The 23,181-nt window shown below is 36.8% G+C and overlaps 1 protein-coding gene across 2 annotated transcripts in view; it reads left to right on the forward strand.

The window, feature by feature from the left end:
• The window catches only part of ttbk2a (tau tubulin kinase 2a), a 31,377-nt gene that overhangs the window by 2,607 nt on the left and 5,589 nt on the right, over window positions 1–23,181 (forward strand). The window contains exons 2-15 of one of the 2 annotated variants that reach the window (XM_058056519.1): window positions 2,601–2,770; window positions 6,449–6,596; window positions 8,056–8,129; window positions 9,481–9,621; window positions 9,789–9,893; window positions 11,262–11,327; window positions 11,415–11,507; window positions 11,596–11,721; window positions 13,835–13,992; window positions 15,479–15,686; window positions 15,759–15,985; window positions 16,086–16,638; window positions 18,317–18,655; window positions 21,771–22,600. In XM_058056519.1, the coding sequence (XP_057912502.1) occupies window positions 2,702–2,770; window positions 6,449–6,596; window positions 8,056–8,129; window positions 9,481–9,621; window positions 9,789–9,893; window positions 11,262–11,327; window positions 11,415–11,507; window positions 11,596–11,721; window positions 13,835–13,992; window positions 15,479–15,686; window positions 15,759–15,985; window positions 16,086–16,638; window positions 18,317–18,655; window positions 21,771–22,600 (3,137 nt within the window). In that variant the 5' untranslated portion in view covers window positions 2,601–2,701. The remainder of the gene's footprint in view (window positions 1–2,600; window positions 2,771–6,448; window positions 6,597–8,055; window positions 8,130–9,480; window positions 9,622–9,788; window positions 9,894–11,261; window positions 11,328–11,414; window positions 11,508–11,595; window positions 11,722–13,834; window positions 13,993–15,478; window positions 15,687–15,758; window positions 15,986–16,085; window positions 16,639–18,316; window positions 18,656–21,770; window positions 22,601–23,181) is intronic. The other variant, XM_058056520.1, reaches the window with a different exon arrangement.

Raw genomic sequence — 23,181 nt, forward strand, 5'->3', positions numbered from 1 at the left:
ATTTTCTTCACATGAATGGTGAAATGTTCTCGTTCTCGTAACCCCAATCTCGTGCATGGCCTTGTGAGTCTCGTCCCCCTGGTACCCCCACTGCTGCTGTAGCCATTTATTGCTGTAGTGTAGGGGGTGTAAAAGCACGTGATATTGGTCAGTCGAATAACCCAAAACGGCACAAATGTTCCGTTATGCTACTCCAGCTCTGAAAAGTAGAAATTAAAAATTTATTTTAATTTTAATTTTAATTTTAATTTTAATTTTAATTTTAATTTTAATTTTAATTTTAATTTTAATTTTAATTTTTAATTTTTAATTTTTAATTTTTAATTTTTAATTTTTAATTTTTAATTTTAGTTTTTAATTTTTAATTTTTAATTTTTAATTTTTAATTTTTAATTTTTAATTTTTAATTTTTAATTTTTAATTTTTAATTTTTAATTTAAATTTAAATTTAAATTTAAATTTAAATTTAAATTTAAATTTTAATTTAAGAATTTTAATCATAATTATATTTACATTTTAATTTAAAAAAGGAAACCTGGATATAGTATTAGTAGTCAGGGTACAGCTTGTAAAGCATTTTAATTTTAATTTATAACTTTTAAAATTAAAATTAATTTTAAATTAAAATTAAGAATTTTAATTATAATTTTAATTTTTAAAAAAAGTAAACCTGGATATACTTTAGAGTAGTCAGGGTACAGCTTGTAAAGCATTTTAATTTTAATTTTAATTTTAATTTTAATTTTAATTTTAATTTTAATTTTAATTTTAATTTTAATTTTAATTTTAATTTTAATTTTAATTTTAATTTTAATTTTAATTTTAATTTTAATTTTGCATATGTATGAGACATATGTATCACATACAGGACGTCCCGAGTCAGCCATTTCCTATTCTACGGGTGTCCCGATGTGCCCGCCATCACAGATCAGCAGCCAAAGGAAAAGCAGAAAATGACATGTTTGGTTATTCCGTTCATGCTAGTAGCACGCTAGCTAGCAGTATCCGTCATCTGCCGGTGTCATTGGGACGTTGAAGCATGGCAGTCGTACCGAGGTCACCATCCTCATGACTCTTGAGCCAAGGTCGCGCTCGCCATTTCCTCTCATTCCGACACGCACGCACGCACGTACGCACGCACGCACGCACGCACGCACGCACGTACGCACGCGGTATCCCGAAAAACGTTGTCCCTTGCTGCATGACGGGATTGATGGCCTCCTTGATGTCTGGATCACGTCCCCGTGGCCGATACGCTTTTCAAGGCCTATTGCGTAATGTCACAGTCGCTCGCTCGAGCGATGAGGCCCGTTTGTGTGAGCGTCCGAAGCCTGATGGAGGGACGTTTTGTCGCTCGTTAGGCCACAAGATCTGGTCTTGCTTGCATAGCTAAATCTGGAACTGCTGCCAAAATGGCTGCTACCACCAGTGCTTCCAGCACTTGAGAGCTACGGTTCATCGCAGGAAAGCAGGAATTCCGACATGTGCTGCTTTATTTTTATTTTTATTTTTATTTTTATTTTTATTTTTATTTTTATTTTTATTTTTATTTTTATTTTTATTTTTATTTTTATTTTTATTTTTATTTTTATTTTTATTTTTATTTTTATTTTTATTTTTATTTTTATTTTTATTTTTATTTTTATTTTTATATCATGACATTTTTGCAATTCATTCATTCAAATTAAAAATCTATTTTAAGTTTAAGTTATTTAAAATTAACTATTTTTATTTTTATTTTTATTTTTATTTTTATTTTTATTTTTATTTTTATTTTTATTTTTATTTTTATTTTTATTTTTATTTTTATTTTTATTTTTATTTTTATTTTTATTTTTTTATTTACATCATGACATTTTTGCAATTCATTCATTCAAATTAAAAATCTATTTTAAGTTTAAGTTATTATTTAAAATTAACTATTTTAATTTTTATTTACATCATGACATTTTTGCAATTCATTCATTCAAATTAAAAATCTATTTTAAGTTTAAGTTATTATTTAAAATTAACTATTTTTATTTTTATTTTTATTTTTATTTTTATTTTTATTTTTATTTTTATTTTTATTTTTATTTTTATTTTTATTTTTATTTTTATTTTTATTTTTATTTTTATTTTTATTTTTATTTTTATTTTTATTTTTATTTTTATTTTTATTTTTATTTTTATTTTTATTTTTATTTACTCTACACATTTTTACAACATTGGAAAATGTTAAGAAATATATTTTTCCATTTTTAACATTTTTCAAAAAGCTCCAGGGGGCCACTAGGGCGGCGCTAAAGAGCCGCGGGTTGCCGACCCCTGTCCTAGACAAAACACAATGCCTATGGAGTCTTGGCGCATGGCTGGGAAAACTTAGTTTTGGTAATGGAAGACGCGACAATGCGTCGGGGCCCGATGGTGTTCCCGGGGCCTGATGGTGTTCCCGGGGCCCGATGGTGTTCCCGGGGCCCAGCTGCCACAGCTGCTGTAGCTGCGGCAGCTGCAGACACACACGCAACCCGCGAGCGCTCCGGCCCTTAAGCCAAGGGGTTAGTGTTGCCTTTGATGCCCTCATGATTGATCTCCTCTCGGTGTCCCCTCCTTCCCTACAGGGTTCTTTCTCAGGTTCCAGATGCTCTGCCCCGTCTGAGCGCGTGGCTGGAGGGCGGGCGGCAAGCAGCGAGGGGAAGGACGGACCGGGTCTTCAGGCGGCATGAGCGGGGGAACGGAGCAAGTGGACATCCTTAGCGTGCTCTCCCTGGTGAAGGAGCGATGGAAAGTGGTGAGTCTGGGGCAAACGTCTGTGATGTCATCATGTTGTATGTTTATGTTTGTTCACTTCCTGTGTCTCAATATCGCGCCTCTTTCGAATTAGTCGCGTAAACGGTAGGCGACGTCCAGCTATTTCTCCCTCTTTACAAAAATGACATTGTGACATTTTTGCAATTTATTCATTAAAATTAAAAATCTATTTTAAGTTTAATTATTTAGTTATTTAGTTATTATTTAAAATTAAGAATTTTTATTTTTATTTTTATTTTTATTTTTATTTTTATTTTTATTTTTATTTTTATTTTTATTTTTATTTTTATTTTTATTTTTATTTTTATTTTTATTTTTATTTTTATTTTTATTTTTATTTTTATTTTTATTTTTTTGTAAAATTTTTGTCAAATTTTCCCAATTTTACTGTTTTCTACCGCTTTACCTGTAATCTGTAACTCGTAAAATTGCGTTAGAATACAACTTTTTTTGTCTTAATATTTTGACTTTATTTTTCTAATAAAGTGCAAAAGGGGCTGCATGACGGTCTAGTGGTTAGCACACAGACCTCACAGCTAGGAGACCAGAGTTCAATTCCACCCTCGGCCATCTCTGTGTGTAGTTTCCATGTTCTCCCCGTGCATGCATGGCTTTTTTCTGGGTACTCCGGTTACCTCCCACATTCCAAAAACATGCTTTTATTTTTATTTTTATTTTTATTTTTATTTTTATTTTTATTTTTATTTTTATTTTTATTTTTATTTTTATTTTTATTTTTATTTTTATTTTTATTTTTATTTTTATTTTTATTTTTATTTTTATTTTTATTTTTATTTTTATTTTTATTTTTATTTTTTGTCAAATTTTTGTCAAATTTTTGTCAAATTTTTGTCAAATTTTTGTCAAATTTTTGTCAAATTTTTGTCAAATTTTTGTCAAATTTTCCCAATTTTAGTGTTTTCTACCGCTTTACCTGTAATATGTAACTCGTAAAATTGCGTTTGAATACAACTTTTTTCTTTTAATATTTTGACTTTATTTTTCTAATAAAATGCGAAAGGGGCTGCATGATGGTCTAGTGGTTAGCGCGCAGACCTCACAGCTAGGAGAAAAGTTCAATTCCAGTCTTGGCCATCTCTGTGTGTAGTTTCCATGTTCTCCCCGTGCATGCATGGCTTTTTTCTGGGTATTCCGGTTTCCTCCCACATTCCAAAAACATGCTTTTATTTTTATTTTTATTTTTATTTTTATTTTTATTTTTATTTTTATTTTTATTTTTATTTTTATTTTTATTTTTAATTTTAATTTTAATTTTAATTTTAATTTTAATTTTAATTTTATTTTTATTAAAAAAAAATGAAAATAAAAATAAAAATAAAAACGTTTTAACATGATAATGTTCCAGGATGCTACTCCAGCTCTGAAAAAAATAAATAAAAAATCTATTTTAAGTTTAAGTTATTATTTAAAATTAAGAATTTTAATTTTAATTTTAATTTTTATTTTTATTTTTATTTTTATTTTTATTTTTATTTTTATTTTTATTTTTATTTTTATTTTTATTTTTATTTTTATTTTTATTTTTATTTTTATTTTTATTTTTATTTTTATAAAATTGCTGCACATTTTCCCAATTTTACTGTTTTTTTTTTTAAATAAAAAGAATGTGCTGCCGGCCTTTTAAAACAAACAAACAAACAAACCAAAAAAAAAAACCTGCCGTGAGCCACAAATAGCCCCTGTGCTGCACTTTGGACACCTGTATCTAAGCTTGTCATGATACCAAATGTTTGAAACCCTTTCATTTGTCCAGTATTTAACATTTAGCAATATATATATATATATAATAAAAAGCTATGGAAGGATTTGGACCTGAGAACCTAAAGGAGGACCGCAGCCACTCTGGACTTCATGTGACCTGCTGGTGTGTAAAAGGACTTAGCGGGTCGTCCGTTCTCAGGTCACATCCCTCCATCCGTCCAAGCAGCACTGCGGCAGCGTGGATCTAAAAATAGCCTCACGCTGCTATTTCTGGCATCACTTGAGCTAAAGGCAGAGTGCGGAGGCATTGTTCCCACACAGAGAGACCAAATCCGTCAGCGCCACCACACCCCCCCCCCCACCCCCGGGTGCCATGTTCACTCCTCACTAGCTTGCCTGCTGCCTGCTGCCGCCGCTTCCTGTCCTTTAAGGAGGCGCGCGTTACGTAAGAACGCTGCAGTTAATCCGGCTCCCAGGGCGTAACGCACAAATCTGTGCATGGAGGACGCCGAAGGGCACGGCGATGCTTAGAGGAAATGAAAGCCTCTCTGGTGCTTGGAGGTGGGGGGGGGGGGGGGGGGTAAAAGCTTCTTTTCTTCAAATCAAAGTTGAAGAAGGTGAGGAATATGCATAAATCTTTCATCTTGTGTACAGTGCATCACGTACTTCACTAGTCCACAATAACAATGTTGGAGCACTCGTGCACGTCATATTGGTCAGTCAAATAACCCAAAACGCCATAAATGTTCCAGGATGCTACTCCAGCTCTGAAAAAAAGAAATTAAAAACCTATTTTAAAAGTCATGATTTAAAATTAAAATTTAAATTAATTAAAATTAAAAGGCTACTCCAGCTCTGAAAAAAGAAATTAAAAACCTATTTTAAAAGTCATGATTGAAAATTAAAATTAAAATTAAATATTTTTATTTTTAATTAAAATGAAAAGGCTAAAAAAAGAAATTAAAATCTATTTTTTAAATTTGTCCATACAATTAAAATTAAAATTAAAATTAAAATTAAAATGCTACTCCAGCTCTGAAAAAAAATGAAATTAAAATAAAAATTAAGAATTTTTATTTTAAATAATAACTTTAAAATAGATTTTTTCATTTCCTTTTTTTCAGAGCTGGAGTTGCATTTTAATTTTAAATCTATTTTAAAATTAAAATAAAAATTAAGATTTTATATTTTAATTTTAATTTTGAATAATAACTTTTATAATAGATTTTTAATTTATGTTTTCCAGAAAAAAAATAAATTAAAATAAAAATTATTTTTTTAAATTTTATTTTATTTTTATTTTAAATAATAACTTTTAAAATAGATTTTTTAATTTCTTTTTTTCAGAGCTGGAGTAGCATTTTAATTTTAAATCTAATTTTAATTTTAAAATAAAAATAAAAATTAATAATTTATATTTTAATTTTAAATAATAACTTTTATAATAGATTTTTGATTTATTTTTTCAGAGCTAGAGTAGTATTTTAATTTTAATTTTAATTTTAATTTTAATTTTAATTTTAATTTTAATTTTAATTTTAATTTTAATTTTAATTTTAATTTTAATTTTAATTTTAATTTTAATTTTAATTTTAATTTTAATTTTAATTTTAATTTTAATTTTAATTTTAAAATAGATTTTTCATTTCTTTTTTCCTGGCTGGAGTAGCATTTTGATTTTAATTTTAAAACAAAACAATCAATTAAAAAAGATATGAAATGATGGAGGACGAGTGGTTAGCACGCAGGCCACACAGTTAGGAGACCCGAGTTTGTGCCTGCAAGACATGCTGGGTAATGCAGCGCCAACTCAGCCCAAAGGAGCATTACAGTACGACAACAATAACATGACCGACATTTTAAACCTGCAGGATGCTGACCACGCGCCACACTTTATTTATTGATTTATTTGTCCCCCCCACCTCTTGTGTCCCAGGTGAAAAAGATCGGGGGTGGCGGTTTCGGGGAGATCTACGAGGCTCTGGACCTGCTGACACGGGTCAGCGTGGCGCTGAAGGTGGAGTCGGCCCAGCAGCCCAAACAGGTGCTGAAGATGGAGGTCGCCGTGCTCAAGAAGCTGCAGGGTGAGTACCCAAAATGGACACGGTCGGATTCGGTTTTCCGTATTGATCACCCCGACTCTCCGCTGCGACCGGACCTTCTGGACCAACTTGTGTTTAATAGTCTGAACACTCGCTCTTCCTTTCACCGTCTCTCCTCTCGCCGCATCCACTCTATCTTTAAAATGCACACATGCCCTTTTCCCGTCTCCTCTGCGAGAGGGAAAATCAATGGGCGGGGATCATGTTAGCCGCCTAATGGTGGCGGCCTGCGTCCCGAAGGGGACCAGAAGGTAAGCGGAGACGGGCCCCAACATTGCTGAGCAGCACAGCTGGAAAAGAGTAAACATCTAACCATAAAAAGACAAATGGAAGACGATGGAGGCCAATAATAATCATAATATTATAATATATATTATTATAATATTATAATATATAATATAATAATATATAATATTCAAGAAAAATGGGAAAAAGAGCTCAAAACAACTGAATGGTTGGGTATGATTATGACCCAAAACACCACAACATCATCTCGGGTCTCGGGTCATTACACCAGAAATTAAAAATATCTTAAAATGACCCAGCCATGCTGGTCAGTGTGGTACAGTCCATGTCAACCATTCACATGTGTTTTGGTTCTGCCCAAATATCATTCATTTTTGGAAGAGGGTACGTAAGACCATGGAGAGGATTAAAAAAAAAATATTTAAAAATGTATTATTAAATTTATTTATTAAAAAAATGAAAATAAATAAAAAATAAAGTATTTTTATTTTTATTTTTATTTTTATTTTTATTTTTATTTTTATTTTTATTTTTATTTTTATTTTTATTTTTATTTTTATTTTTATTTTTATTTTTATTTTTATTTTTATTTTTATTTTTATTTTTATTTTTATTTTTATTTTTATTTTTATTTTTATTTTTGTAAAATTGCTGCACATTTTCCCAATTTTACTGTTTTTTTTTTTAAATAAAAACAAAAATTTTTTTCAGATTAAAATGACCAAAGCATTATTAGAGCCCTGTAGACATGACAAAACACGACTATAGTCACATTTATACTCTTTTTATTTACAACATATTGCGCAACTGCAGGGTCTTGAGACACATGCTAACTCGCAAACTAGAGAGCTAGCCGCCTAAACGGTAGCCTTCGAGTTATTTCCTTTCAACTTAAATAGCCCAAAACTTACCACTTCCACACGGATAGGGAGGATAACTATTAACAGTTATTTAACCTTTAACATGAACATGAATCAAACGTAATCATTTTTTCTGGGTACATGATACCATACAGCATCCATATCAAATAACATTAAACTGTCATATCAAGGCGGGGGCCTCAAACTAGCGTCCTGCGGGCCACATTTGGCCCGCGGGCCGCGTGTTTGACACCCCTGTCCTACATGTTCTTATTACTAAAAAGTAACCAACCAATGTCTGCATGCCCTGACTTGTGATCCTGTGTTCCTCACAGGGAAGGACCACGTGTGTCGCTTTGTGGGATGCGGACGCAATGACCGCTTTAACTACGTCGTGATGGAGCTTCAGGTCGGTCGTGGTGCCCTGGCATGCATGTTACATCATTTTTTTCAAACTCCCATTACCCAATAGCCTTTAACATCATTAGAGCCCTCTATACATGAAATAACACCCCTATAATCACCTTCACACTCGTATTACCCAATAGTCTTTTTAACATCATTAGAGCCCTCTATACATGAAATAACACCCCTATAGTCACATTCATACTGCTTTTGCCCAATAGTCTTTTTAACATCATTAGAGCCCTCTACACATTAAATAACACCCCCATAATCACCTTCACACTCCTATTACCCAATAGTCTTTTTAACATCATTAGAGCCCTCTATACATGAAATAACACCCCATAGTCACATTCATACTGCTTTTGCCCAATAGTCATTTTAACATAATTAGAGCCCTCTATACATGAAATAACACCCCTATAATCACCTTCACACTTCTATTACCCAATAGTCTTTTTAGCATCATTAGAGCCCTCTAGACATTAAATAACACCCCTATATTCACCTTCACACTTCTATTACCCAATAGCCTTTAACATCATTAGAGCCCTCTATACATGAAATAACACCCCTATAATCACCTTCACACTCCTATTACCCAATAGCCTTTTTAGCGTCATTAGAGCCTTCTATACATCAAATAACACCCCTATAGTCACATTCATACTGCTTTTGCCCAATAGTCTTTTTAACATCATTAGAGCCCTCTACACATTAAATAACACCCCTATAATCACCTTCACACTCCTATTACCCAATAGTCTTTTTAACATCATTAGAGCCCTCTATACATGAAATAACACCCCTATAATCACCTTCACACTCGTATTACCCAATAGTCTTTTTAACATCATTAGAGCCCTCTATACATAAAATAACACCCCTATAATCACCTTCACACTCCTATTACCCAATAGTCTTTTGAACATCATTAGAGCCCTCTATACATGAAATAACACCCCTATAATCACCTTCACACTCCTATTACCCAATAGTCTTTTGAACATCATTAGAGCCCTCTATACATGAAATAACACCCCTATAATCACCTTCACACTCCTATTACCCAATAGTCTTTTTAACATCATTAGAGCCCTCTATACATGAAATAACACCCCATAGTCACCTTCACACTCCTGTTACCCAATAGTCTTTTAACATCATTAGAGCCCTCTGTACATGAAATAACACCCCTATAAGAATAAATTCATAACAAATAAGGTCATCATAATAAAGTCACCATGACCTCCTACGTTTTGCTTATTGTTGATGTCCACTCAGCACATTACAAATCCACATGGTGTCCGTTTGGCTGAGTGCCGCCATTGTTGTTTGTTTTTGCGCCCTCTCAGGGTCGTAATCTGGCCGACCTGAGGAGGAGCATGAGCAGGGGAACGTTCAGCATCAGCACCACGCTACGCTTGGGCCGCCAGATCCTGGAAGCCATCGAGAGCATCCACTCTGTGGGCTTCCTGCATCGTGACATCAAACCGGTAAGCCAAATACGATCCACCGCGTTCATCTTTTCCCAACATTGATCGCTGTTTTGTGGTTTACTATATATATATATATTTACTATATTATATTCCTATACTATACTATATTGATAGTTACTATGGTACCCATTATACCCAGTAACATTTCCCCGTTTCTGCTTTAGTCCAACTTTGCCATGGGCCGCTTCCCCAGCACCTGCAGGACATGCTACATGCTGGACTTCGGCTTAGCCCGCCAGTTCACCAACTCGTGCCAAGAAGTCCGCCCGGTAAGTGACCCGCTTCCCTTCTGGGTCTGATACTGGCGTTGGGTTTGGGTGGGGGATTATTGTTATCATAGAAAGACTATTGGGAGTTGGAGCGTAGCATTCTAAATAGGCTTTTTAGCATCATTGGAGCCCTCTATACATGAAATAACACCCCTATAATCACCTTCACACACCTATTGCCCAATAGTCTTTTAACATCATTAGAGCCCTCTATACATGAAATAACACCCCTATAGTCACCTTCACACTTCTATTACCCAATAGTCTTTTTAACATCATTAGAGCCTTCTAGACATGAAATAACACCCCTATAATCACCTTCACACTCCTATTACCCAATAGTCTTTTTGACATCATTAGAGCCCTCTAGACATTAAATAACACCCCTATAGTCACCTTCACACTCGTATTACAATAGTCTTTTTAACATCATTAGAGCCCTCTATACTTCAAATAACACCCCTATAGTCACCTTCACACTGCTATTGCCCAATAGTCTTTTTAATGTCATTAGAGCCCTCTCGACATTAAATAACACCCCTATAATCACCTTCACACTCCTATTACCCAATAGTCTTTTTAACATCATTAGAGCCCTCTATACATGAAATAACACCCCTATAATCACCTTCACACTCCCATTACCCAATAGTCTTTTTAGCATCATTAGAGCCCTCTAGACATTAAATAACACCCCTATAGTTACCTTCACACTCCTATTACCCAATAGCCTTTTTAGCATCATTAGAGCCCTCTATACATGAGATAACACCCCTATAGTCACCTTCACACTCCTATTAAGCAATAGTCTTTTTTAACATCATTAGAGCCCTCTATACATGAAATAACACCCCTATAATCACCTGCACACTGCTATTGCCCAATAGTCTTTTTAACATCATTAGAGCTTTCTGGACATTAAATAACACCCCTATAATCACCTTCACACTGCCATTGCCCAATAGTCTTTTTAACATCATTAGAGCCTTCTGGACATGAAATAACACCCCTATAGTCACCTTCACACTGCTATTGCCCAATTGCCTTTTTAGCATTATTAGAGCCCTCTATACATGAAATAACACCCCTATAGTCACCTTCACACTTCTATTACCCAATAGTCTTTTTAGCATCATTAGAGCCCTCTATACATGAAATAACACCCCTATAATCACCTTCACACTCCTATTGCTCAATAGTCTTTTTAACATCATTAGAGCCTTCTAGACATGAAATAACACCCCTATAGTCACCTTTTCCATTCCCGCTACCCCAATTCTAATTATCGGGGTCTGGAATCATAAAGGAGGGATTACCGGGACGTGAATGCTTGGCGCTTTAACGACTGCATCCATCTTTCTTTGCTAGCCCCGCCCAGTGGCAGGATTCCGTGGAACAGTCCGCTACGCATCGGTCAACGCTCACAAGAACAAGGTAAAGTTACCCCCCCCCATCCACGGGTCCAAATCCTATTTGTTCATAACAAGCCCCTCATCCTGTCCCCTCGGTGTAATTGTGCAGGAGATGGGTCGCCATGACGACCTGTGGTCCCTCTTTTACATGCTGGTGGAGTTTCTAGTTGGCCAATTGCCATGGAGGAAGATCAAGGACAAAGTAAGGCTGAGCAAACGCGTTTCCTTCCGCCCCCCCACGGGGACAACGTGGGACAAATTACTACCTCGGTGTGTGTGTGTTAATGTAGGAGCATGTGGGCAAATTAAAGGACACGTACGACCATCGTTTGATGCTCAAGCACCTGCCGGCAGAGTTTGGAGTCTTCTTGGAGCACATCTCCAGCCTGGACTACTTTACCAAGCCCGACTACCAGGTGGGGTCCACCCCCCCCCCCTCTATACATGAAATAACACCCCTATAGTCACCTTCACACTCCTATTGCCCAATAGTCTATTTAGCATTATTAGAGCCCTCTATACATGAAATAACACCCCTATAGTCACCTTCATACTGCTTTTACCCAATAGTCTTTTTAACATCATTAGAGCCCTCTATACATGAAATAACACCCCTATAATCACCTTCACACTCCTATTGCCCAATAGTCTTTTTAGCATCATTAGAGCCCTCTATACATGAAATAACACCCCTATAGTCACCTTCACACTCCTATTGCCCAATAGTCTTTTTAGCATTATTAGAGCCCTCTATACATGAAATAACACCCCTATAGTCACCTTCACACTCCTATTACCCAATAGTCTTTTTAACATCATTAGAGCTCTCTATACATGAAATAACACCCCTATATTCACCGTCACACTCCTATTACCCAATAGCCTTTTTAGCATCATTAGAGCCCTCTATACATGAAATAACACCCCTATAGTCACCTTCACACTGTCATTGCCCAATAGTCTTTTTGACATCATTAGAGCCCTCTATACATGAATTAACAACCCTATATTCACCGTCACACTCCTATTACCCAATAGCCTTTTTAGCATTATTAGAGCCCTCTATACATGAAATAACACCCCTATATTCACCTTCACACTCCTATTACCCAATAGTTTTTTTAGCATCATTAGAGCCCTCTATACGTGAAACAACACCCCTATAGTCACATTCATACTGCTTTTGCCCAATAGTTTTTTTAACATAATTAGAGCCCTCTATACATTACATAACACCCCTATAATCACCTTCACACTCGTATTACCCAATAGTCTTTATAGCATCATTAGAGCCCTGTATACATGAAATAACACCCCTATAATCACCTTCACACTCCTATTACCCAATAGCCTTTACATCATTAGAGCCCTCTATACATGAAATAACACCCCTATAATCACCTTCACACTCCTATTACCCAATAGTCTTTTTAACATCATTAGAGCCTTCTAGACATGAAATAACACCCCTATAATCACCTTCACACTCGTATTACCCAATAGTCTTTTTAGCATTATTAGAGCCCTCTATACATGAAATAACACCCCTATAGTCACCTTCACACTTCTATTACCCAATAGTCTTTTTAACATCATTAGAGCCCTCTATACATGAAATAACACCCCTATAGTCACCTTCATACTGCTTTTGCCCAATAGTCTTTTTAACATAATTAGAGCCCTCTATACATGAAATAACACCCCTATATTCACCGTCACACTCCTATTACCCAATAGCCTTTTTAACATCATTAGAGCCCTCTATACATGAAATAACACCCCTATATTCACCTTCACACTTCTTTTACCCAATAGTCTTTTTTAACATCATTAGAGCCCTCTATACATTAAATAACACCCCTATATTCACCTTCACACTTATATTACCCAATAGTCTTTTTAACATCATTAGAGCCCTCTATATATGAAATAACACCCCTATAGTCACCTTCATACTGCTTTTGCCCAATAGTCTTTTTAACATAATTAGAGCCCTCTATACATGAAATAACACCCCTATATTCACCGTCACACTCCTATTACCCAATAGCCTTTTTAACATCATTAGAGCCCTCTATACATGAAATAACACCCCTATATTCACCTTCACACTTCTTTTACCCAATAGTCTTTTTTAACATCATTAGAGCCCTCTATACATTAAATAACACCCCTATATTCACCTTCACACTTATATTACCCAATAGTCTTTTTAGCATCATTAGAGCTCTCTATACATGAAATAACGCCCCTATAGTCACCTTCATACTGCTTTTGCCCAGTAGTCTTTTTAACATCATTAAAGCCCTCTATACATGAAATAACACCCCTATAGTCACCTTCACACTCCTATTACCCAATAGCCTTTTTAACATCATTAGAGCCCTCTATACATGAAATAACACCCCTATATTCACCTTCACACTTCTTTTACCCAATAGTCTTTTTAGCATTATTAGAGCCCTCTATACATGAAATAACACCCCTATAGTCAAGTGCTGACTTTTTGGTTGTTTGTGTGTTTCTCAGCTGCTGATGTCAGTGTTTGACAACAGCATGAAGACGTACAACGTGGTGGAGAACGACCCCTACGACTGGGAGAGGACGGGCACGGACGGCACCCTGGTGATCAGCGCCAGCGCCACCACGCCGCAGCATCACACCCGCCTCACGCCGGCACACATGGGGTGCGTTTGATTCGTAGCATTTTATTTCCTGGTTGCGTTCAAGACAAAAGTGATCCTTAACCGTTTACAAAGCATAGATATTACAATAATAACAATATTCAAAACTGCAGGAAAAAAGCCGAAAAAGTATTATTAAATTTATAGAAATTTTATTGCAAATGTTATTTTATTTATTCATTTTTTAATGATTATATTTCAGTTTGTTGTAATCGTATTTTTACTTAATTAATCATTAATGTTTTTTAAGTTACTAAATATTACTACTAATAATAACTTATTTTAATGTAAATATATTAAAAATTTTATTTAATTGTATTTTTTATTAATTTATATGATTATTCATTTTTTTTAGCTTTAATTGTATTTTGAATTAAGTGATGTACATTTTAGTTTGTAATTTATTAAATATAATTTTATTTATGTTAACTGTATTTTAGATTAATTAATCTAGTTTTATACAATTTGATTATTTCGTCAATAACAGTATGTTTAATTGTAGTATTTTCCTTCTGAAAAGTAATTTTTAAGCAGTAAAATACAGATTTTTAATTTGTTTTAATTGTATTTTTTATTAATTTATATGATTATTAATTTTCTTAGCTTTAATTGTATTTTGAATTAAGTGATGTACATTTTAGTTTGTAATTTATTAAATGTAATTTTATTTATGTTAACTGTATTTTTAATTAATTAATCTAGTTTTATACAATTTTTAAGCAGTAAAATACAGATTTTTAATTTGGATATATTTATTTTAATTGTATTTTGTATTAATTGATATGATTATTCATTTTCTTAGCTTTAATTGTATTCTGAATTAAGTGATGTATATTTTAGTTTGTAATTTATTAAATGTAATTGTGTTTATATTAACTTTATTTTTAATTAATTAATCTAGTTTTATACAATTTTTAAGCAGTAAAATACAGATTTTTAATTTGGATATATTTATTTTAATTGTATTTTTTATTAATTTATATGATTATTCATTTTCTTAGCTTTAATTGTATTCTGAATTAAGTGATGTATATTTTAGTTTGTAATTTATTAAATGTAATTGTGTTTATATTAACTGTATTTTTAATTAATTAATCTAGTTTTATACCATTTTTAAGCAGTAAAATACAGATTTTTAATTGGGATATATTTATTTTAATTGTATTTTTTATTAATTTATATGATTATTCATTTTCTTAGCTTTAATTGTATTCTGAATTAAGAGATGTATATTTTAGTATTATTTACATTTATTAAATGTAATTGTTTTATTTATATTAACTATATTAAAAATTAATTAATCTATGTTTTATACATTATTTTGTCAATGTATCTTACAGTATTTTTAATTGTAGTATTTTCCTTTTAGAAAAGTAATTTTTAAGCAGTAAAATCCCGATTTATAATAGGACATATTCATCTCTATTTAATTTTATGGTGATATTAAAAATATGAATATGTAATGGTGTTTTGTTGTTTGCGTGTCCAGCATGGCGAACGCCTCCTTGATTCCCGGCGACTTGCTGAGGGAGAACACGGAGGAGGTCCTGCAGGACGAGCAGCTGAGCGACGCGGAGAACAACGCCGCCCCCGAGCGTCTGCCCGGTTCTCCCGGCCACCTGCCCCGCGCCCAGGAGGCTGACGTGTGGGAGGAGCTGGACCGCAACCGCAACCGAATCCGAACGGGGTTATGGAAGGTGGGCGGCGCACAAACGGGCAGGTTCGACTCCCCGTAATGAAGGCATGCTAACTGACCGACTCTTCGTCAGGCCGCCACCGAGGAGGAGCACGGCGTCGACCCGCAAGTCAATCAAGGACATCAGAGCCCCTGCGGGGGGCCGAGTCTGGGCTCGCCGGTCAAAATGCCCCCGGAGGTGGCGGCGTCGGACCGCGAGGGCCCCCTTCTGAGGAAGCTTCGCAACATCCACAGCTTTGAGGTGGAGAGGCGGCTCGGCTTGGAGTCTAAGCCCAATCCGGAACGCTTCCTGGAGGCTTGGTACGTATCATCGGGGGCGTCTCCGGGGTGGGGCCCCGGGCCCGGGGGCGTCTCTTATCATTAATTGCGTCATTGAGTGATTTCCTGTGTGCACATTCAGTTCCGCAAAGCAGGCGCTTGGAACCCGGCAGCAGCCCCCGGAGAACGGGGAGGCGCCCGACGGGGCGGTAACCCAGAATGATGCGCCCCCCGCAGCTGGAGAGCGTCACGAGAGGGTGTGGCACTACGATGAGGAGTTCCTATCCGGCGGCGGGTCTCCCAAACCGGCGTCCCCGGCCTCCCTGGAGCACGGCGACGGGGCGGCGAGCAGCGGCGGCTTCGTGGCGCTCAACCTCAGCTCCCTGAGGCAGGACGTGGACTCCAGGGAATGGGTGCTCGTCGAGCGCCCCAAAGCGAGCTCCAGCCCCTCAGAGGAGGACGACGACGACGAGGAACCGGAGATCCTCCATCCCGGGGAGCCGTCACCCGGATGGGAAAGAGGCGTCCCGAGTCCGAGTCCGAGCTCGGGAAAAGCAAAGCAGGACAGCGTGGCTTCCTCCAAGGGAAGCGCAAAAGTGGACAAGCTGGAATTGAGCGTGGGCCCCGCCGACGCCCTGCCCCCCGTTACGCCCACCAGCCCTGGGGAAGCTTTAGCCGAAGGGGTCCTGACTCAGGTAAGACCAGCGGCTTTTTATGCTAACGTATGTGTCGGAACGCTGATCCCAACTGGAGAACTTAGCTCTTGTTCTACCTGCTTGCTTTTAGCCACACACTAATACTCTGTTTGCTTGTTGATGAGTACAATATGTCATATTTAATACGCAATACGCAGCTTTTATGACATCACAACTTCTGCTTCATTTGCTTTGCCTTTTATTTGACTTTTTTTTTATTTCCTTTGCAACAAATTATGACAGATATGATTTATGTATTCATCAGTTATTTGCTCCTTTGCTAATCATCACCCGTTCAAAAAGTCCTGCTTGGCTGCTCTGACCGTTCGTGCCGTTGTTCTACGGAACAAACGTGCCAAGGTGCTGAGAGCATCGCAGACGAGGTAAACACATGGCCATATATATATTATAAAATTATAATTATATTTTAAAAAATAATTAAAAATTATAATTATAATTAAATAAAATTATAATTATATTAAAAAAAAATTAAAATTATAATTATATAATATATATTATTATATATATTAATATATATTATATAATATTATTAATAATAATAATAATGCCCATGGAAGGAGAAATCTTGTCTTATTTTAATCTAAAAAAAATCACATTAAATATTTTATTAAACATGATATTATTTTTCCAACTTTTTCTTAATATTTTTTTCTCAATATTTATTTTTATATTATTAAAATAATATATAATATAATATGATATAACATAGGCACGGCGGTCGAGTGGTTAGCGCGCAGACCTCACAGCTAGGAGACCAGAGTTCAATTCCACCCTCCGCCATAGTCGCATAAAGTTATTAAAATATATTATTATAAATAATTAAATATTAAAATATTAAAATATTAAGGGAAAAAAAACTTACATAAAAAAATTAATTATTATTATTTTTGGGAAAAAAAATAGGTTGTGGAAAACGTTCTAAAGTTTGGAGAATAAGGTCAAAATTATAATAATTTATAAGAGGAAAGTGGAACTTATGGAAAAAAACTGCAGCAGAAATGCAAGAGAAATATTTTTAAAAAAATTGGAAAAGTGGTAGAAAATGAATGAATAATATAATAATATATAATAATAATAATTTTTTTTCCTTCTTTTGAATTTCTACTGCTTCTGTTCCATTTCCTCTTATAAATTATTATAATTTTGACCATATTCTCCAAACTTTAGAACGTTTTCCGCAACCAATTTTTTCCCCAAAATAATAATAATTATTATTATTATATTTAATTTATTTAATGTAATTAAATACATTTAATTTATTTTTTTATTTTCATAATACAAGTTTTTTTCCTTAATATTTTATATATTTAATTATTTATAATAATATATTTTAATAACTTTATGCCACAAAAGTGATGGAATTTTTCCTCATAATATTCCAACATTATTTTCATAATGTTGGTTCCGGTTCCCGTCAACGCTTTATGCAAAAGTGCTAATATTACAATCATATTTTAACAGCAATATCATGCTAGATTCGTTTATTGGCCGAAGAAAAAAAAACGAAATGATCAAACGAAAAATCGGACGTGGAAAAAAAAAATGGAACATCTCCTTTTCTCCTTCCTGGAGATTTGCACCCGTCACTTTTTCCGAGGGCGGGCCGATCCCACCCCTCCCTCTCACGCTCCCTCACCTATTTCACCCCCTCTCTTAGCTCCCCACCTCTCCTCCGTCCCTGCCAGAGGAAGTTGCCGCCCGGACATCCGGCCCCTTCCCTCTGCGCTCACCCAGCCCCCACACCCTCCTGAGCACCTTGTCGGACCCGCTGCACCAGCGCCACCCGCTGGCCATGAAGCGTAGCCAGTCTGCCGACCAGCAGCGGCGGCGGGGGCGGCAGGACGGCCCGCCCTCCTCCTCCTCGTCCTGCCACGCCTCTTTACCGCTTCCGCCGAGCCCCTCCCCCGGTCGCAGGAAATTGCCCACCATCCCGGTCGGCGCCGCCAACGCCAAGTTCCCCTCCGTTATACGTATTACCCGGGCCCAGTTGGAGCAGGTGATGAGCCCCTTCCCTTTAGACTGGAACCTCCAAAGTCAAATGGATCTGATGCCACTGCGAGGGTGCGCTGTAATCGGGCACCCGCTCCGAGCACCCGCTATGACGCCGCGGGGGTCTCTGGTAGACTGGTGTTCTCGTGGGGTCTTTTTCCCCTCATCGGGGACCACCCAAAATTGTTTGTTTACGATTGAGGTCAAGTTATGATCGCCGTTAAAATCGAAAAAAGGAGCGCTTGATTTGCCCACCCGCACGGTATTTAGTGGAGGTATTTTTAATCTTCATCCGATTCATATCAGCCTGATAACGACAAGTCCGCCAATGATTATATTTGTCACATTATATTTACCCCGAGTAAAACTACTCAATATTTTGCAGATGTTTGGAGGTCCCACTCTAAAAAAAAAAAAAAAACACTATTCAGCTTTTTTTTTTCTTTTTTTGTTCAAGCTGCTTGTTTGCGCGATGTTGCAATGTTTTGGTAAAGGTTTGACTTTGGAGGTCCCACTCTAAAAAAAAAATTTTTTTTTTCCTTTTTTTGTTCAAGCTGCTTGTTTGCGCGATGTTGCAATGTTTTGGTAAAGGTTTCCCACATCGCGCAAACAAGCAGCTTGAACAAAAAAGAAAAAAAAAAGCTGAATGGTGTTTGGTTTTTTTTTTCGTTTTTTTTAGAGAAAAAAAACAATGTTTTGGTAAAGGTTTGACTTTGGAGGTCCCACTCTAAAAAAAAATATATATATGTTTTTCTTTTTTTGTTCAAGCTGCTTGTTTGCGCGATGTTGCAATGTTTTGGTCAAGGTTTGACTTTGGAGGTTCCACTCTACAAAAACAAAAAGAACAAAAAAAGAAAAAAAAGGTGAATGGTGTTTTTTTTTGTTTTTGTTTTTTTGTTTGTTTTTTTTAAGAGTGGGACCTCCAAAGTCAAACCTTTACCAAAACATTGCAACATCGCGCAAACAGGCAGCTTGAACAAAAAAAAGAAAAAAAAAAGCTGAATGGTGTTTTTTTTTTTTTTTAGAGTGGGACCTCCAAAGTCAAACCTTTACCAAAACATTGCAACATTGCGCAAACAAGAAAAAAAGAAAAAAAAGAAAAAAAAACACCATTCAGCTTTTTTTCTTTTTTGTTCAAGCTGCTGTTGCAATGTTTTGGTAAAGGTTTGACTTTGGAGGTCCCAATCTACAAAAAAACAAAAAGAACAAAAAAAGAAAAAAAAAAAAGCTGAATGGTGTTTTTTTGTTTTTTTTATTTTTATAATTTTTTTTTTTTTTTTTAAAGAGTGGGACCTCCAAAGTCAAACCTTTACCAAAACATTGCAACATCGCACAAACAAGCAGCTTGAACAAAAAAAGAAAAAAAAAGCTGAATGATGTTTTTTTTAAATTATTTTTTTAAAGAAAAAAAGGTTTGACTTTGGAGGTCCCACTCTTAAAAAAAAAAAAAAAAATTCTTTTTTTGTTCAAGCTGAATGGTGGGGTTTTTTTTAGAGAAAAAAAAAACAACGTTTTGGTAAAGGTTTGACTTTGGAGGTCCCACTCTAAAAAAAAAATTTTTTTTTTTTTCTTTTTTTGTTCAAGCTGCTTGTTTGTGCGATGTTGCAATGTTTTGGTAAAGGTTTGACTTTGGAGGTCCCACTCTTAAAAAAAACAAAAAGCACAAAAAAAGAAAAAAAAAGCTGAATGGTGTTTTTTTTGTTTTTGTTTTTATTTTATTTATTTATTTATTTTTTTTAAGAGTGGGACCTCCAAAGTCAAACCTTTACCAAAACATTGCAACATCGCACAAACAAGCAGCTTGAACAAAAAAAGAAAAAAAAACGCTGAATAGTGTTTTTTTTTTTTTTTTTTTTTTTTTTTAAGAGGAAAAAAAACAATGTTTTGGTAAAAGTTTGACTTTGGAGGTCCCACTCTCAAAAAAACAAAACAAAACAAAAAACAAACAAACACCATTCAGCTTTTTTTTTCTTTATTTTGTTCAAGCTGCTTGTTTGCGTGATGTTGCAATGTTTTGGTAAAGGTTTGACTTTGGAGGTCCCACTCCTAAAAAAAAAACAAAAAGCACAAAAAAAGAAAAAAAAGCTGAATGGTGTTTTTTTTTTTTTTTTTTTTTTAATTATTATTTTTTTTTTTTAAGAGTGGGACCTCCAAAGTCAAACCTTTACCAAAACATTGCAACATCACGCAAACAAGCAGCTTGAACAAAAAAAGAAAAAAAAAGCTGAATGATGTTTTGTTTTTTTTTGTTTTTTTTAGAGAAAAAAAGGTTTGACTTTGGAGGTCCCACTCTAAAAAAAAAAAAAAAAAAAACACCATTCAGCTTTTTTTTTTCTTTTTTTTGTTCAAGCTGCTTGTTTGCGCGATGTTGCCATGTTTTGGTAAAGGTTTGACTTTGGAGGTCCCACTCTTAAAAAAAAAAAAAAAAAAAACACCATTCAGCTTTTTTTTTCTTTTTTTTGTTCAAGCTGCTTGTTTTCAGCTTCTTTGCAAACCCGTGGCCTTGTTTTGTTTTGTACTGACGCCATGCCGCTGCATTGATTGTCGCAGGCCAGACACAGCATGGCCCCGCCCACCTGTCAGCGTCATGTGACCTGAACACTATCGTGTGTGCGTGTGATTGTAGCATGTGTGTGTTTATTTGGAACGTGGACTCATGACTACAGCTGGCATGGTCTCTCTTGTTTCAGATCGTCTTTGTCCTCTCCATCCTCCTCTTTCTCTCTCTCTCCCTGTATTTGTTCCTCACTCTGTCTTCACTGAAGCCCCCTGCCAAGTTGCGTGACCCCTTCCTGTCCGACTCGCCGGTTTAGTACTCGCAGCTTGACTGACACTGCCGTAGCACTTGTGTCTGTCGCTCTCATAATGGTAGCTATGGTACCGCATGCTGTTGCCCGACTAATCTCCATTCATAATCACATGTGTACAAGCCCCGCCCCCAACACCCCAGCCCCCCCTCCGCATCTGGCCGCTTGCTGCCGCGCTACAGCGCCATTGTTGTAGTCCGTCAGCAACTGGCCTTTTGACTTGACGTGCAATATCAATCGCATTCCCACCCAGCGCCGATGTTCTAATAAGTCTACTTCCTGTTTCCCCCCCCCCCCCCCCCCCCCCCACTCCAGTTGACCGCCCAGCGTCCGTCCGGGCTGTCATCGGCGTCGGCGTCCGACACGGGCGCGCCCCAGGGGCTCCTTCTGGAGCGGCGTGACGATGACGTGGAAGCCCCGCCCGCGCAGGAGCGCACGGCGGACATCAGCTCCCCGTTGGACCGCCCGGCGACGCCCACGGATGCGGCGGCCGAGACTCTTGCAAACGGAGACGGCCGAGCCGAAACCCCGAGTCCGGCGCCGAGCCGCGTGAGCTCCCCCCGCTCGCCGCGCTCCCCTCGCAGCCCCTCTTTCCCGAAAACCCCCAAGTTCAAAGACAACAAATCCGCCGCCCGTCCCTGCACCGAGGAGGACCGTGTAAAGGATGTTCTCGCTCCAGAACACACCAGCCCCCAAGCCGCCGCCGGCGCCGCCCCACGTAAGGACCCCAACCGCCGACAAAGTCGCATCCCCGTACTGGAGCCCTCCGTCCTCCTGGACCCGCCTCCGCCGGGCTCCGCCAAAGAGAAGCTTTTGCAGAAGAAAGCCAGCAGCCAGGGACCGCCCCCCTCGCCGTCCGCCTCGCCGTCCCTCTCGGACAGGCGCGCCGCCGCCACCGTGGCCGCTCTCGCCAGAGACCCGTTGTCCTCCGCCTCGGACCGCTCCCAGGAAGAGGACTCGCTCATGGGCTCCCGCTCGGACCGCCAGGGGGACGCCTCGCTGTCTTCCTCCTCCAGCCCGTTGTCCCGCCGGAGCAGGATCCCTCGACCCGTCCATGCGGCCTCCTCCGCCGAGCAGCTGGCCGCCCACTTCCTGCCCCGTCCGCCCCCTGGGAAACCGCCATGTCGCAACACCATGGAGGGCAGGTAAATATCAGCACCTCCGGTTTACCGCTACTGGTCTTTCTTGGGGGGGGGGGGGGCACCCATTTCCTTAATCTGATTTAACAGCTGTGGCTGTAGGCAACCTCCCAATTCACTTTTTTACATCTTTGAAAAAGAAAATTACCTCGTACAACAATAGAAAATGTGAGGATCCATTGTGTGTTGCATAAAGGGAAGTTAAAAATATGAATGACATGATATCAAAAATATGTTTTTTTAGGAATACCTGGAATATGAAATTATTTTTGACCCACTTATGGAAGGTTGGGGTAGTAACACAAAAACTACAATTTCTTAAAATTTCTTAAAATTTCTTAAAATTTCTTAAAATTTCTTAAAATTTCTTAAAATTTCTTAAAATTTCTTAAAATTTCTTAAAATTTCTTAAAATTTCTTAAAATTTGCACGGCATGCTATCAAAAACATGTTTTTTTTAGGAATACCTGGAATATGAAATGATAAAAAAAATTTCATTATGAAGATATTTCAAGAAAACAACCTGACCGGGTCATTTTTGACCCACTTATGGAAGGTTGGGGTAGTAACACAAAAACTAAAATTTC

This window comes from Doryrhamphus excisus, chromosome 19, assembly GCF_030265055.1.
Source record: "Doryrhamphus excisus isolate RoL2022-K1 chromosome 19, RoL_Dexc_1.0, whole genome shotgun sequence".
NCBI lineage: Eukaryota > Metazoa > Chordata > Actinopteri > Syngnathiformes > Syngnathidae > Doryrhamphus > Doryrhamphus excisus.